The sequence below is a fragment of the Diadema antillarum genome, unplaced genomic scaffold, assembly GCF_040938485.1.
Source record: "Diadema antillarum isolate AM-2024a unplaced genomic scaffold, OU_Dant_1.0 scf00000192, whole genome shotgun sequence".
Taxonomy (NCBI): Eukaryota; Metazoa; Echinodermata; class Echinoidea; order Diadematoida; family Diadematidae; genus Diadema; species Diadema antillarum.
The window spans coordinates 3,248,500-3,265,837 of NW_027271081.1; the positions used below are offsets into that span (position 1 = coordinate 3,248,500).

Sequence of the window (17,338 nt, forward strand, 5' to 3'; positions counted from 1 at the left end):
GAATTTTGCTTCAGCAAAGCTATTATTCTGCAAATCTGTAAACAAACATAAATCACAACATAAATTTGCATACGATGACAGAGTAAGTAACTAACTTAGGCAACAAGAAAATAAAACACCCAAAGTAGAATCAAAACAAGTATGTTAGCAAACGGTTATAAGATTTGAATAAGAAAGACCATCGGGTTGTAAGAAAAGTAGGAAATAGAAAGAAAACAAAAGGTAAGTCAAAACAAAAGCTAGAGATTTAGTCTACAGAATAATTGATACAGGCCCTACTTTCATTTAGACTATAACATATTAACCTTCCCTATGGCACTGTCATTTCAAAACGACCTGTTAAATTATGTCTTAAGAAATTATGATGGAAAAATAGAAATTGACTTAAATTATCCTGGCCACATGGCTACTTGAATTTTATTTTTGTATTCATTTTCGTTATAGAAAGTTTATAAGGAAAGTAAAATAGACAGGTATGAGAAATTCAGGAGAGTGGAACATAACAGTGAAGAGAAAGGGGTAATGAGATTTTGAAATTATGCACCATTTATAGTGATAAGATGAACAGATATTGTACCATGGAGGTACTAAGCATAACTTAATGCTGGGACTTTATCCGTCGTAATAAAAAAGGATGTATAATATACTCCTTGCTTGGCGATATCGCTGAGATGTACGAAGTTTTTCAGAAAAATAAGTGGAAAAATGTACAATTTTCACTGGAAAGTGTAGAAAATGAATTGAATTTAAAGAGGCCAAAATGAGAAAGCCGATGTACACTGAAACAATTTACACAAAAAAAACTCAAAACAAACAAACAAACAAACAAACAAACAAACAGACATGCCAATAAGAAATTCATTAGTTTGTACGTGATGAAATATCTAATATGAATTAATAAATAAGTTTCAAAGAGAATAGAGACCAAGCAATGATATCTTGAATCAAATAGTACAGCCAACAATTTCTCTTTCAGGTAATGTAAACGAGAAAGTAGATAATTATTATCTTTTTTTTATGTCCAAACTGTCGTTTAGAATACAGTCAAGTAGCCTAAATCAATCTCCTCGAAGAAAAAAAAAACAAGAAAACTTACAGAAAAATTCAAACGTGGTAAAAGTAACATAAGAAACAGTACATATTTATGTGATTTTGATTTGGAAAATGGTCTTAGGGAGTTCCATAATTTCCACGGCAAATTTTGTTCCCTGATTATGTGCGATATGCTCCTATCCTGATCCTTGTACACTGTATTACCTAATTGAAAGGTCAACGAAAGGTCGCGAGATCATGCCGCATTATGCATTCTTAAAGGGGATGGTAAAGGGGATAGTAACTGATCAGTGGGAATCAGTGGGAATGCTGGGGGGATAATTGTTTTAATCCTTTTGTGATTCATTTAAGAGTACATTATTATAGCTATTGTTGAGTGAAAAGCATTTGCTTCAGAATGATCTCATATTCAAGTAATGTGCAGATAAATGTTAACGGCCCATTAACGATCGTCCTGTCCCTGTATAGGCATGCTAACCTAGAAACATTAAACTGCGCAGAACAATAATAGATATGTCATGTACTCTTAAATAAACCCCACAAGGATTAGAACAATCATCCCCCAGCATTCCTGCTGATTCCCTCTAATCAGTTTCTAGCCATCTCCTTTAATGAATAGGGATATTTAGTTTCTTGTTGATATCCCTTCATTTCTCTCATGGCACTAATGGCTCTTTTTTCCAACCATTATTGCCATCTACTCGGTCATTATCTTTTGTTTTTCAAGTTGATAATAGGGAGGACGCTTAAGATGCGTGAACCATTCTCCTTTTTCCTTAATTCGTGCTGCAAATTATAGATCACGTGAGGACGCAACCGATATAAAATCGAATGGCTCACCAGAAATATGATCAGTGGATCAAGTAGCTCTCTGCTATGGGGCGCTGAGTGTCGCATGGTCTTATTCGTTACGAAATTGGTCATTTCGTCGACGATAATGTTCCTCTCTTTAATGAAATGACTTTATTTCGTAGGCGAATCATACTGTCAAGAAGTGACATTAGTCTGTTTCGTATTGAAGTAAACATTTCGTCGACGACACTGCCCTTTCGGAACAAAATTACAACAGATTGTATATTCCCTAACGAAATGATCATAACTTCGGCGAAATTATCTTTTCGTAATAAAAAAATGAAACGAAATGACATTTCAGAGGCGAAAATGACAATATTTTGAAACGAAATATAGCCATATTTCCAAGAAACATTAATTTCGTCACGAAAGATACCATGCACCCAACACTCTGCGTCTTGAATTAATCGGACGCAAATTGTGACATCAGAACGGTGTAATAGAAAAAAAAAATGAGGGAAATCGTGATAATAAAGGAACAAAGGAAATTGGTGATGTCAGCCATGCGCTTTTCATTTTTGCTCGAAGAAAATTGCACGATTGACAGCCCCGTGCAGAGTGCGATGGAACTTATAACCGAATGTCACGTGATGGGCAATCAACCAGTCGGGTATTTTTTCATTCTTTTTAAATGTTTCATAGCGAAAGGTCTCGTAATAGCAGTAGGGAAGATTATTAATAATGAATCTCACCTGGCGCCTGGAAGAGCCGTAAAAGAAAAGTATATTCTTCGTGACACGCACGAGAAGAAATAAAAACAGGAAGAAACATAATGGGGTCCTCCTCGGAGGAGAAGTTTCAGCTCGTGTCGCATCGTCTCAGAATGGACACAAGATGGCCATAGGAATATGGAATTTTCAATTTCGCACGAAGTTAACCTCGAACTGAATTGGTTGAAAGCCAATTTACAACGGAGGCACGTACGATGCCTGCACAAGGTCGGGCGATGACACCAAATCCACACCAGGGGGATGTTTCGTCAATTTAGTCAGCGCTGACAAGTTGTCAGTCTCTGACAATTTCAGTAGAATCGTTAGTTTTGATTGGTCGAGATGCTCTGGTCAGTGACTGTTACTATGGTAATTGTCAGTGACTTACAACTTGTCAGCGCTGACAACTTTCATGAAACGGTGCCCAGAAGGCTACATGAACATGTCAACGTATTACACGTAAACCTGCGTAATGTCTTCGTGCTACTTTTTAGCTTGTCAAAGATGTTTAAGTTGCTGCTTCCATGGCACCTGAATTAGTTCAGAGGCAATGCATGGGCCTCCTTTCAAGAGGGGGGGGGGGGGGGGGGGGGAGAGCAAAACTAGATTGTATGTGCGAGGGAACCAAGAAGGGGGGGGGGTGGAAAGGGTATCACCTTTAGAATTGTAATTCATCGATGTTGTACATGCTTTGAGTGTAATATAAGGACATTTTAAACAAAGAAGAAAAACAATGTAGGCCTATATGGGAAGACTGGATATGGCTGAACTACGGCATCTGTCGCATCTATTATGTGTACCTGGATTGTATTACGTACGGAGGTGGACGAGGGGGTGGGAGGAGGCATCCCTTCCCATACTAGAGAACCTTTTCATATTTACAGTTCAAATTGAACGAAGTGGTGTACACTGTTAGTCGAATATTTGGTTTATCAATTCGCAAAAAGCTTTGTGCACTATTAAGATAATGGAGGTTAACAAAGCGGGTAGAGAGTGTTGAAGGGGGGAATCAACCCTCCAATACCCAAGGGGACTTTGCATTTTTAGAGTTGAAAATGAACAAGCTGGTGTAAACTCCTGCTGAAATATCGAAAAGAAAACCCAGTCAAACAAGCTCCTTTAATAATCTACAGAGGTGTAGTGTGGACTACGGTATCTTCTTCCGTAAAAACTCCTTCCGTCATAATATTGTTTATATTTATGATCGAAATTGAACCATCTGGTGCGCATTCTAGGTTGAAAGTTTTAATATCCTTCAATCCCCGAAGTGAACTATACGTCTATTTTCATGAAGGTGGACTAAGGAATGGGGTGTGGTGCGTATCCCTCCTCCTACACTATTCGGGAGCTTTGCGTCGTATAGTGATGGTATAAAGTGTTGGTTGAGGCGAGAATTCAGCTTTTAAAATTCGGCAAGATACGTAGAAACCACTGCAATAACTAATGTTACACACATGCTACACTCATTTTGAGAAAGAGGGAAAAAGGGATTCAGAGTAAATGTGATGACTAAATTGTGGTGTCTGCTGCCTCTTGTTGTAAGTGTGCGCCAACACTTTACATACTCTCTGAAAAATTCCCTTCCCCCAAAATTAAGTGTTTACATTTTTAAAGTTCATATAACAACGTATAGTGCATTTCTGATGGAAAGTTTCGAAAATCATTGAGGATTTGATAAGTTTCAGTCACAACGATATCTAACACTTTGACAGTGGTACATTCTAGCACTTTTCCTGATTAGCACTTCCCCATCTGTGGTTTTTCTTTGTGGTGTTGGTGGTGATGGTGGGGGGGGGGGGGGATGACATGCTCCCCTGTCATTTTCATATAGGAAACAACGACCCCCTGACCCCCCCCCCCCCCCCCCCTTCATGATCTACTGAGCTAGACCTCGTTTACAGTGCGGGGCCGGGCTCAGCCGCGGCTCGGCCGCGGCCGAGCCCGGCCTCAATTGCGCGGCCGAGCCTCGCAATTTTGTCCGTTTACACTGCTGGGCTCGGCCGCGCTTTTAATTCCAACCTTTCAATATTTTGTCGTAGTGGCGCTCTGCTTGTAAACAAACTCAATTTGATATTGTCTGGTTTTCAGACCCTTTGCCAAATGAATTCCGTGGCGACGAAGTCGCCGTTCGTGCAAACTAAGAGTCGCCATTCGGGCAAAGGCCTTTGCCGAAGGAAAAAATCCTTTGCAGGACAAAACCACCTTAAACTATACTAGTTTTTGACGTTGAGGGGTTTAATATATATCCTGAATAGTGAAAGATACAGGCAGAGGGTTTGGAAGCCAGACTAGAATTGGCCGCGCAATTGGCCGCGCATTTGGCCCAGTTTGCGTTTACACCAAGAATAGGCCGGGCTCGGCCGCGGCCGAGCCGCGGCCGAAACCACCTCCAGAGCGAGGCCAAATGCGAGGCCAATTTTGGCCTCGCATTTGGCCTTTTGCGCGTTTACACTGAAGCGGGGCTGGGCACGGCCGCGGCCGAGCCTCGCACTGTAAACGGGGTCTTAGTCCTTGTCATGCACCAACAGAACACCCGTCAGCACCGACATAACATCTGTCATACACCGACAAAACATTCTTGGATCAGCACCGAATGACTGCAACTGTTCACGCCATGTTTGCCAACTCGAACTCTCATGTCCCGAATGGACACTTTTATTACACCCCACCCTGGTTTCACCAAGGCACATCACGGTTCTCCGTCACACCTCCCCCCAACAAGAGGAAAGTTATGAATGTAACTTTTCGACTATAAACACCTTCGTTGTACGGCTTACTTCACTGTTTTTGCGTACTACAGTGTATTCAGCTTACATGATTACAAACTCAAATAGTTTTGTGTTGTTTTCTTAAAACCTCACCTGGCACACTGCACGTATAATTACTGATTTTCAGCCTTACCAAAATCAGTTAACTCCGGCATCAATTGTCCACTTTTAGAACAATATATGAAAACTTGACAAGCCCCCATACAAAACATGTAAATACAATATCAATATGTTTACAGTAATACACATGTGAAACTGTTTTCAACGGGTGCACATACGGGTGCACATAATCCGGAAAGATTACACCAGATGTAATCAATCATTTCTCCAGTGGTATCAATATTTTGACTGAGACTGTGTTTTCTGGTAATCTCGACTATATCCTCACATACTTGACCAATAAACTTACATAACTTCAGGCATGAAGAGTATTTTTTTAACACATACTATACACTTCATCTCTAAATATGAAAACCAATAATACACTTTCTTCATGAAATTGTGTTGACTGTTGCAAAGATATGTCTGTTTCTCCAACACAAACTTTCACTGGTGTTTCACTGAATGAGGTAACAGCACGCATCTCTTGATTATAACAACATCGTATTCAAACACTATGACACATGTGTACATCTACTCAATGTACTTGCTAATAAATCTTAAACTTATGTCAACTCTACGTCATAAGTTAGCCAAAACAACAACAAATATTTAACCACCGGACATTTCTCTTTGTCACTCCACACATATATGTTTTGTATGGTCACTCGTTAGTATGTTATAATATACAATGTATGTGCAAACTCTGGAAAATATCGAGATCATACTCGACACACAAATGTGACTCTTGTCACTCTGTAACGAAATACATATACATACAAGTTGTTAATTTACAAGAGTGACATTATCTCGGCTTCTTTATGCCTCACTGTCACTCAACACTTTTTCATTAATACAAAACAACACAAATTCTTTTGTTTGAACACATATCGGTTGACATAAAACTCAAAATTTGATCAACAGTTTTCCTGTGACTGGCCGGGTGTGTTTCGCTAGACTGTTTTTGCATTAAGTCTGTAACGTATCGGTTTACATAACAATGTGAATCCTTTGACTCTTTGGTGTACATTGAATGACATCAAAATAGAAGTGTGCAACTGAAACACCACTTTCACTGTAATCTTACACACCACAAATGTTGTATCCTGACTCTTCCTGTAATGTTGGGTTTTCAAAATATCATACAATGTTTGGCGTGTAACACATCATGAAATTTTTCAAATGATGTCTTCTTATAAAGACAGAATATTGTGTACTAGTACTTTCTCATACTTCCTAGCATCACTCACATACTGTTTTCGTTAAAAACAAACATGATTAACATAGATACAATTTCTTCCTTCACAGGTCCTTGGGAAAGGAAGAAAACAGAAAGAAAATACATAAACACATGTATACGTTGTCATATACACACACACAAAAAAAAAATCAAATTCAGTTTCTTGTCTGTTTTGAGTCGTGTTTGAAATGTTCAGCTTGATGTAAGTTTCACTGTAGATTTGAGATTGTTATCGTTCGGCAACTTTATCAGCGCGTGCACAGTTTCAAACTAGCGACAAAGCGTCTGCTAAGTTGTTGTCCTTTCCTGCTATGTGCACAATTCTCAGTGGGTACGGCTGGAGAATCAAACTCCAACGGAAGAGACGCTGATTTTTGTGCTTGAAGCGTTCTAAGAATGTCAATGGGTTATGGTCAGTGTACACCACGATGTCTCTTCCACCGTCCAAATACGCTTCGAAATGTTGCACGGCTAGAACGACACTGAGGCATTCCTTCTCCACAGTTGAATACTTTTGCTGATGGCGATTCAGTTTTTTGGAGAAGAAACACACGGGTTTGCTGTGTCCGTTGTCGTCGTCCTGAAGTAGCACGGCTCCTACTCCTCGGTCACTAGCATCCGTAGCCAGCTGGAAGCTCCTCTCGAAGTTTGGTGCGATGAGCACGGGATCGTTCATTAGGACCACCTTCAGCTTCTGGAACGCATCCTGGCAGCTCGCCGACCACTGGAACGTTGTACCCTTTTTCAACAGGTCCGTCAAGGGCACCACCAAGTGACTGAAATTGGGGACGAATCTCCGGTAGAATCCGCACATTCCCAAAAGGCGCTGAAGCTCCCGTTTCGATGACGGCACTGGGAAGTCCACGATGGCTCGGACCTTTGCATCTCGTGGTGCGACGCTTCCTCGGCCTACCTTGTGACCTAGGTAGGTCACACAAGCTTTCCCAAACTCGCATTTGGCCAGATTCACCACGAGTTCTGCATGTGACAACCTCCGGAACAGCTCTCGAAGATGAGCAACATGCTCCTCCCACGTATTGCTGAAAACCAACACATCGTCTATAGACAACACAGTTATCATGACCAGCAATAACTCGATTCATCGTCCGTTGAAAAGTGGCGGGGGAGTTTTTCATCCTGAAGGGCATGACACGACACTGGTATAACCCGGAGGGCGTGACAAACGCCGAGATCTCTCTTGCATCCTCGTCTAATGGCACCTGCCAATACCCTTTCATCTAATCCAATTTGCTGACATACTCAGCACTTCCTACCCGATCAATACATTCCTCAATCAAAGGAAGCGGAAATGAATCAGTCTTGGTTATGGTATTGACCTTCCTGTAATCTATACAAAACCTGGACGTTCCGTCTGACTTTGGGACTAGCACCACTGGGGAACTCCAATTTGAGTTACTGGGCTCTATGATTCCATTTGCAAGCATGAAGTCTATCTCCCTATCCACCTGTGCTCTCTTAGCCGGATGAATCCGATATGGATGCTGCTTTATGGGTGCATTTTCACCAACATCAACCGTATGAACAGTGTCTTTCGCACAGCCCAATTTATCACTGCAAACCTCCGGAAATTCCTGGAAGATGTCGACAACATCTTGCCTCTCCGAATCAGACAAATGACTGAGCAGTAACTCTGGATTTTCTAGTGCCTTTGAGTTCTCTACTCACGGAATCATTCCTGACTTGAAACTCACACTCTGAGAATCTGGAGCATCAGGCTCAAACTCTTCTGCACTTTTCTTAGCACTGTGTAGGACACTCTCACTCACAACTGCACCTACATCTTCTACACGTTCATGGTATTTCTTTAACATATTCACGTGACAAACTCTCTTGGTTTTTCTACGATCAGGCATGCTCACCACATAAGTCTCCTTCCCAAGCTTCCTCTCTACTACATAGGGACCACTGAATTTAGCCTTCAATGCATCTCCTGGCAGTGGAAGTAGAACCAAGACTTTGTCTCCAACCTCAAACACACGACTCCGTGCCTTTCGGTCAAAGCGTTCCTTCATTGTCTGCTGCGAAGACTTCAAATGTTCTCTCGCCACTTCATTCGCTCTCACAAGACGCTCTCTGAACATGGAGATGTAGTCTAAGGCATTGGAATCTTTTTCTTCCTCATCAGACAACAGCTGCTCCTTCACAACTTTCAGGGGCCCTCTTGGCTCATGCCCAAACACCAACTCAAAGGGGGAGAATCCAGTGGATTCATTAGGCACTGCACGAGCAGCGAAGAGAAGAAAAGGGATACCTTTATCCCAGTCCCTGGGATTATCCTGACAGTAGACCTTCAGCATCGTTTTTAGCGTCTGGTGGTACCTTTCTAAGGCCCCCTGTGATTGCGGGTGATATGCAGACGACTTGATCTGTTGAATACCAAGCTGGTACATCAACTCCTGAAAAACACGAGACATGAAATTGCTACCTTGATCCGACTGTATTTCTTTTGGTAGCCCGTACCTGGTAAAGAAAGTCAACAAGGCATCCAGAACTGACTTAGCAGTTATGCTCCTCAATGGAAATGCTTCTGCGTATCTCGTGGAAACATCCATCACAGTCAATAAATACTGACATCCCGACTTGGACTTCGGCAATGGACCGACGCAATCTACCATCACACGGCTAAATGGCTCCTCAAAAGCCGGAATAGGAATCAAAGGCGCAGGTCTAATGGCATGTTGTGGTTTTCCTACCACTTGACATTCATGACACGTTCGACAAAATTCAGACACATCCTTTCTCATCTTGGGCCAGAAGAAGTGAGTCCTAATTCTACACAAAATCTTCTTGACACCCATGTGTCCGGCCATTGGAATTTCATGTGCAAGACGGAGAATTTCCTTTCGATACGTCGGAGGAACAACTATCTGGTCGACAACCGTCCAGTCCTCATCTGCGGGACGATCTGGAGGACGCCATTTCCTCATCAAAACACCAGACTTTACATACAAACATTCTGGCACTCCCTTCGCCTCATCTACAGTCAGTGCACTCTCTCTCAACTTCAACAATTCCTCATCTTCCATCTGTGCTTTGATTAAAGCCGGCTGACTGAACACACCTTCTTCCCAACTTTGTTCTCTTTCACCTTCACTAGTCACCTTACCAAAGAATGTGTCATCAAGAGAAATTTCACTTTCAGACTCCTTTCTCTCACGCTCTGCTTCACTTGCTCGAAACCTCGTGATAGCACATGTTGGAAATACTTCTGGAAATTCGTCGACAAGTTTTTCGGTTTCCTGCTCGTACACTGGGACTTCGGAAACAACCGGAAGGACACTCACTCGACCTCCTGCAAGGTCATTACCAAGCAAAAAGGACACTCCATCCATAGGGAGAAATGGAACAATTCCCACAATCACTTCCCCTGAAATCAGTCCACTATCCAATTTCACTCGGAATAGAGGGACCGCCTGAGTTCCTCCGTTGACATCATGTATCAGTACTTTTCTACCCGTGTTACAATCCATGGGCATACTCTTCACATCACCTACCATGAGGGACTGTGTAGCTCCAGTATCACGAAGGATGACAACCGATACTCTAAATTCAGCAATGGTAACTGTACCCTTGGAAATGAAGTCCTTGTACTTTTCATCCACACTACCACTTGAACACGTATCTGTCCTTTTTGAGACAATGCTTTTCACATTTGGATGACGCTGTTCATCACTTACACTTGACTTAACAAAACCATTTGTGGCTGCTTGGTACTGTTTCTCTTTTGTTTCAGCATCTGAACTGTTCTGTGTACGTGTGTCTGCATGGACTAATCCATGTGTTGCTTTTTGCTTTTGTTTTTCTTTTGCTTCATTTTGTTCCAGCAATCGCCTACATTCAGACTTAATGTGACCTGTTTTCCCACAGAAAAAGCATCTCACTTCTTTGTATTGAGGCCGTGGCGATTTCGGGCGCTCTTTCTGTGATTCAGTCTTTACTTTATCCCTGCGTTCACTATGACTACTGTGCCACTTTTGAGTGTCAGGATATCTCAACTGATCAAACTTCCTCTTTCCCTCAGGACTTTTTGTTTTCACCTTATGTGTCAACTCATACTGGTCAGCGGTGACTGCTGCACTCTTTACATCATGTACTCTTCGATCTTCCAAATATGTTCTCAGATCTGGAGGTGTCGATTTCTTGAACTCCTCCATCAACACTATCTCTCTCAAATTTTCATAAGTGAGATCTACTTTCATTGATCGAACCCATCGATCAAACAGAATTTCTTTTTCTCTCTGAAACTCTACGTAGGTCTGTCCCGAACCTCTCCTATACCCTCGAAACTTTTGCCTGTAGGCTTCTGGGACTAACTGATAGGCAAGAAGGACTGCTTCCTTAACTGTGTCATAGTTATTTGCTTCCTCATCCGAGAGAGCAGACACTACTGAATGTGCCTTGCCTGTGAGCTTTTGTTGTACTATCATAGACCAATATTTCTTTCCCCATTCCAAATTCCTGGCTATTCTTTCAAAGGAGAAAAAGAAAGTCTACATCCTCTTCATCAAAGCGGGGGACTGTGTTTGCCATTTTTGCAATGTCGGGCGTCTTTGGTCTCGACATCGTAACATTAGGCCTATCCCCTGGGACGCTACTGGCCTGTGCCTGGGTCAACTCAATTTGACGTTGCATCAACTCTTGTTCGAGTCTCAGATTTTCTGCCTTCATTTTTTCTTTTTCCAACTCCAATCTAACCAGTTCTAATTGTGTGGAATCTACCCTCGTATCACTAGGCCCTAGGTCTAGTAGTAGTAGTACTTTGAGCAGTTTTTCTACCAGCACTCTCAATCTCACTTGTACTCTCACTCTGGTCTGTGTGTTCATATTCTACACCACCCAGTTCAAGCTTCTTCACCAGAACTGCAAAAATTTCTTTCTTTCGACTACACTCTCTGATATCAGCATCTACATGAGTTGCAACCTCAATCAACTGGGCTTTCACCAACCCTCTCAGTCTACCAAGAGTGACGTCTTTCACAAACTCTGCAGCATCGAACTTGGCTGCCATGATTTATTCACCTCTAGCTTTCCGACTAGATTTCAAGACTACGTCGCTAACGCAACTTCCACAGTGTACACTCCACTGCGTACCGAACTACGAGAATAGTCAAAAAGCAATTCAGACCGAACAAACACTCGTATATCTCGAGGCCAATTTCCTCGTAAAGCCACATCTAACGATGCTAATCCAAATTACCAGAAAGTGACACACTAATCTGATAGAATGACATAACGGAAACGATAATACATACCCTTTGTTGCGACACGGATTGTCGCCTCCTACACGGATTGTCGCCTGGCGACAATCCGTGACGCTTGTGCAGTTCCCAGTTTTTGACCTCGAAGGCGACAATCCGTGTTGGCAAAAAAAAAAAATTGTTGCGACACGGATTGTCGCCCCGTCACAGATTGTCGCCCCGGGCTCGGGGTGGTTCCTCCGGTGTTAAGCTTGGGTGGGATGGGTATGACTGGTAAGTTTGTTTGTTTGTTTGATAGATACTTTATTTTCTGCAAATCAATATACATTGTACATAAACTGAATAATCGTGAACATGGGAAATATACAAAGTATATTTGAAACAGAGTCGTTTGACTTGCATAAACAATAAAAGGAATTTAATGATATTACAGTATGCATGTCTATGCAGCTGGGATTACAATAACAATATTATATTTAGGAAATGATAATGCAGAGGGCCGCCATTGTAAGCATTGCTTGAAAAGATGGCCGGCCCGAGGAAAAGGTAGGTAGGTAAATTGGTAAACAATACAAATTCTGCTGCGAGGATAGCAGGGGAAAATAAACTCTGATGTGTGAAGGTGGTGAATGTGCGTGCGAGTGCTTGAGAGTGCACAGGGGCAGATAGGCTGGGATTTGGAATGATAAAATTGGTTTGCTGGAAGAGGGAATGACTTACGATGTTGCTACTATCGGGAGACCAACATAAGTCATATAAATTATTCGGGCTTAATTCGTATTTGAAGTATACTGTGATAAAATATGCTTCTTTAAGTTTGCTTTGAATGAAAACAAGGAGGCACACTGTTTCAACTCTTCAGGAAGAGTGTTCCATGTATCCGGACCGTGATGTCTAATCGACTTTTGAGCAAGTAAAAGCTTTGGATTACTTAAATGAAAATCATGGGAACGACGGGTAGGGTATGAGTGAATATAATCATTAGTAACTAGGGCATTATGGAAAAATGGTAATAAATTTCGAATGTGTTTGTACATAAATATAGCAGTTAAATATGAATGTATATCATGGGCCTTTAGGGTTTTTAGGCGATAAAATATGGGATCAGTGTGAGCCAAAAAATTTGAATGTGTGCATATACGAAGAGCCTTTTTCTGAAGAAGAAAAATTGTGTTCAATTTGGTTTTGCTACAGTTGCCCCATACAATATTACAGTACATTACATATGGTAGAAATAAGGTGTTGTATAACATCATTAAAGTTTGATCATTAATTAAGTATTTTATTCTCCTTAACACACCAGTTGCCTTAGATATTGCTGTTATAATATTCTGGACATGAGTATTCCAAGTTAGATTGTTATCTAGGGTCACTCCTAGGAACTTGGTTGAATGTTTCTCAGCAATGTTTATATCATCAATAGAAATACTTTGAGGAAGGGTGGGTTGAGATTGAAGCGTATGAAAATGTATAAAACATGTTTTATCAATATTCAATGAAAGCTTATTACTTCTAAACCATTTCGAAATATTACTTAATTCCATGTTAAATGTATCCACCAATGTTACAATATCCTTGTGGGAATAAAAAACATTGGTGTCGTCTGCAAATAAAATGAAGTTTAAACGAGGAGAGGAATTAATGATATCATTAATATAAATCAAAAAAAGTAGGGGCCCGAGGATAGATCCCTGAGGGACACCACATGACACGTTCAAATGGAACGAATGACTGGATTTAAATGCAACATATTGTTTTCGATGACTTAGATAACTTCTAAACCATGACAAAGTAATCCCTCTCACGCCATAATTATGTAATTTTTCAAATAAAATGTCATGATCAATAGTGTCGAATGCTTTACTAAGATCCATAAAAACTCCAATTATGTGCTCCTTTTTAATAAGCGCATCAATAATATTATCAACAGATTTAATTATAGCATAATCGGTAGAAAATCCTTTCCTAAAACCAAACTGATTCACATTTAATATTTCATTTTCAATCATAAACGAGGAGAGACGCTTATAAACTAATTTTTCTAAAATTTTCGATATTGCAGGTAACAATGAGATGGGTCTATAATTTTTCACCAATGATGGATCTTCTCTTTTATAAATGGGGATAACTTTGGCGATTTTAAAAGAGTCTGGAAACTCACCGTTAAGTAAGGATAAATTAAATATATGGGTGAGAGGGGCTGCTAAGGGGTAGATTATTTTTTTCAAAAAATTCACCCTTAATTTGTCAGGCCCACAGGAATTACTACATTTCAGAGATCGAACAATATCAATAATTTCTGATTCATTTATTGGAGAAAAAAACAATGAGTTTTGATTACTTTCAGGTAAGTAATCTTTATAATTTTTGATATCATTTATGGGAATAGATGCAGCTAAAGAAGGACCAACATTAACAAAAAAATTGTTAAAAATATTTGCAATTTGATCAGAATTAATAATAACTTTATCATTATGGGTAATGCTATCAGGACATTCCGTAGGTTTCTTTTTGAGTATTTCATTAACAATCCGCCAAAGAGCATTTTTATCATCCTTATTAGATTCGAGTTTATTTGAAATATATGATTTACGTGAAACTCGAATCAAAGAAGTTAATCTATTTCTATATGTTTTATACCTTTTCACGTTTTCAGGAGTAGGCTTCCTCAGAGATATTTTATAAAGACGGTTTCGAGTAAGAATGGAATGTATAAGACCTTGAGTAATCCACGGTTGCCGGGCTCTTTTCCTTCCATTTACTTTGGGAGTTAAAGGAATATGTTTATCATAATAATCTAATAGTTTTTGTAAAAAAATTTCGTAGGAAGAATTAACATCTTGGAGTTCAAAGACGTCATTCCATTGTTCTTCGAATAAATCTTGATTCAATGACTCAATATTTTGTGGCGTTTCATTTCGATACATTTTCAAATATTGTTTGGGTTGGCGACGTATTGGAGTTATTACAGATTTATCATTAATCATAAAAATCGGTAAATGATCAGATATATCTGAATAAAGGATACCGTTCATACAGGTTTCAGTTATAACATTAGACAGTATATTATCTATTAATGTTTTACTGTTGGTGGTGTTATTTATTCTGGTAGGTTTATTGATGTGGGGATGCAGTGAGTTGGAAAGTAATATGTCATGGAAATGGGTAGGTTGTAATAAATCTATATTGTAATCTCCCATCAAAAAAATGGATTTTCTTTCTCCAAAAACTTCGTTAGCACATTGGTCGAAGTTGTCAATAAAAGATTGAACGTCATTTTGTGGAGGACGGTAAATAGTACCAACTATAATATTTTTCTCATTATCATTTAAGATTTCAATAAATAAACTTTCTGCTCCCTGAATACCCAAATCAGTTCGAATTTTAAATCTAATATGATTATTAACGTACATGGCAACCCCACCTCCTATGCCATGTTTTCTGTCATTACGAATAAAATTATAATTTTCAATGCCAAATAGGTCCGGGGAATTGGTGTGCAACCATGTTTCGGTGACTCCTATAACGGAGAATGGAAAATCATTGAGGGAACTTAAAAATAATTCAAACGTATCGAAATTTTTAGTTAAGCTTCTTGAATTAAGGTGAATTAAACTGAAATTAGCACAAATCTGATTTGCCTTATTGAAAAAAAACTGACTGTTGAATTCATTGATAGTGAAATACTGGCTTGTGTGGTTGACTAGCTGTTGGTCATCTATTCCAAAATCAAAATCCATTTACAATGAGTGACATTACGCAGTAATGGCCTATCATGAAGTATGGTGCAACGGGAAGTGCAGTGCACACCGTATACACGGGATGTATACGATGAGGTGCATCGGTGCGTGACGTGCTGTAACTGACCATTAGGAGGAGTGACTGAAACAAAATTACTGACATGATCTGCAGGACTGCAGAGCATAGACACACAAAAACACAAGAAAGAAAAAAAAAAGTATTGAAGAGTAATAATCGACCGTAACTATCTGCCTTACGCAAAGCAACATAGAATCAAAACGGCAATAAACCAGCTCTGAATTTATCGGTTCTAACATTAACTTTAGAAAATAAACGTAAACTTTATAACTGAACTGAGAACAATATCACGATTTCGGTAATGAGAGTGACATGAACAGCAAAGTTTCTCGTAAATTTTACCACTGAATACCGGCAAAACCCGCGGTTGGTAAAGAGAGAGGGAGAGAGAGAGAGAGAGAGAGAGGAAGAGGGAGAATCTTTAGAGATTTTAGGAATAAAGTTTGAAACTTAAATCAAAATTGCAATGAGAAATCAATGTAAGTACACTATGGTCTAGCATCGACGTCAAGTCAATGAACCCATGGATCACCCCCCCCCCCCTCCACCCTCCGCAACAAGTCACCCAGTCAACCCGACGTACAACAACACATTATAACAATAAACAGAATTCTGCATTCGGGGCAACCTCATGCAGGCCACCGGTAATCATGGAAACCTCGGTGAGGCATGACAGAGGCATGCATAGAATACTTTGATCTAGTTTCAATAGTTAAAAAAAACAAGAACAACAACAACAAAACTTGATATTTTTGGTCATAAATGAAAACGTACATGTATATGTTATGGGCTGAATGGGGACCCTGTTTGTGAGGCATGTGGTGGGTCGGAGAACGTTTCTTCGGCTGGAACAATTAACAAACATACATAACTTATGTTTACAAAAGTGAATATGCCATTACCGACTCAATGATATACATGTAGGAGACGTTGGTACAGGATGATTCCCATTGTACCCTATAGGGTCGCCTCCAATTATCATACGGTTACAAAATGTAAAGGGAAGAATATAACACATTAGTACACTATCTTGTATTTCAGTGTAAAGTGAAATACACTGAATATTTAACATTCAATAAAAGGAAGACCCCCAAAAATACCATGTACCATGTAAAGAAGGAGGAGGAATCGGCCATGGCTATCTCATTAGATCCACGAAACTGTCGAAATGAGCTTTGATGTAAGCGATTTTCGAAATCAGAGTTTATGCATGTACATATGGATATTTCGGTAAAGAAACAGAATTTAACGAAAAATAAGTGATTCTTATGAATAGCAGAGGATGTCTCTACCCGACACAAGTGTTGCCAATTTAAAAATTCACTGATTATTTACATTTTACGTATTGGCAACTAGAATGGTATGTATAACAGGGAATCAGGGAAGAGGGAGCTCCTCTCTCCACTGGGTTAAGGAGCCCTTGAATTTCATACGTATTGTACATAAATTGTAAGAAAGAAAATGTAGAAGACGGAATAAGGTGTAAGAAAAAAAAAACAATATGGGACAGATTAAGGGGCTGAAAATAACGGCCAAAAGGCATATTAGGGATTAAATTACTCAGGATCACTTAGTTTT

The 17,338-nt window shown here is 39.9% G+C and overlaps 1 protein-coding gene across 1 annotated transcript; it reads right to left on the bottom strand.

Annotated features, from left to right (window-relative positions):
• Positions 1-6,987: 6,987 nt before the first annotated feature.
• LOC139723485 (uncharacterized) lies at positions 6,988-11,751 on the bottom strand. Its single transcript, XM_071634727.1, has 3 exons — positions 11,538-11,751; positions 8,409-10,365; positions 6,988-7,762 (listed from the first exon to the last, which is right to left on the bottom strand). Exons 1-3 carry the CDS (start codon positions 11,749-11,751, stop codon positions 6,988-6,990), a joined length of 2,946 nt encoding a protein of 981 aa, XP_071490828.1.
• Between the last annotated feature and the right edge of the window lie 5,587 nt (positions 11,752-17,338).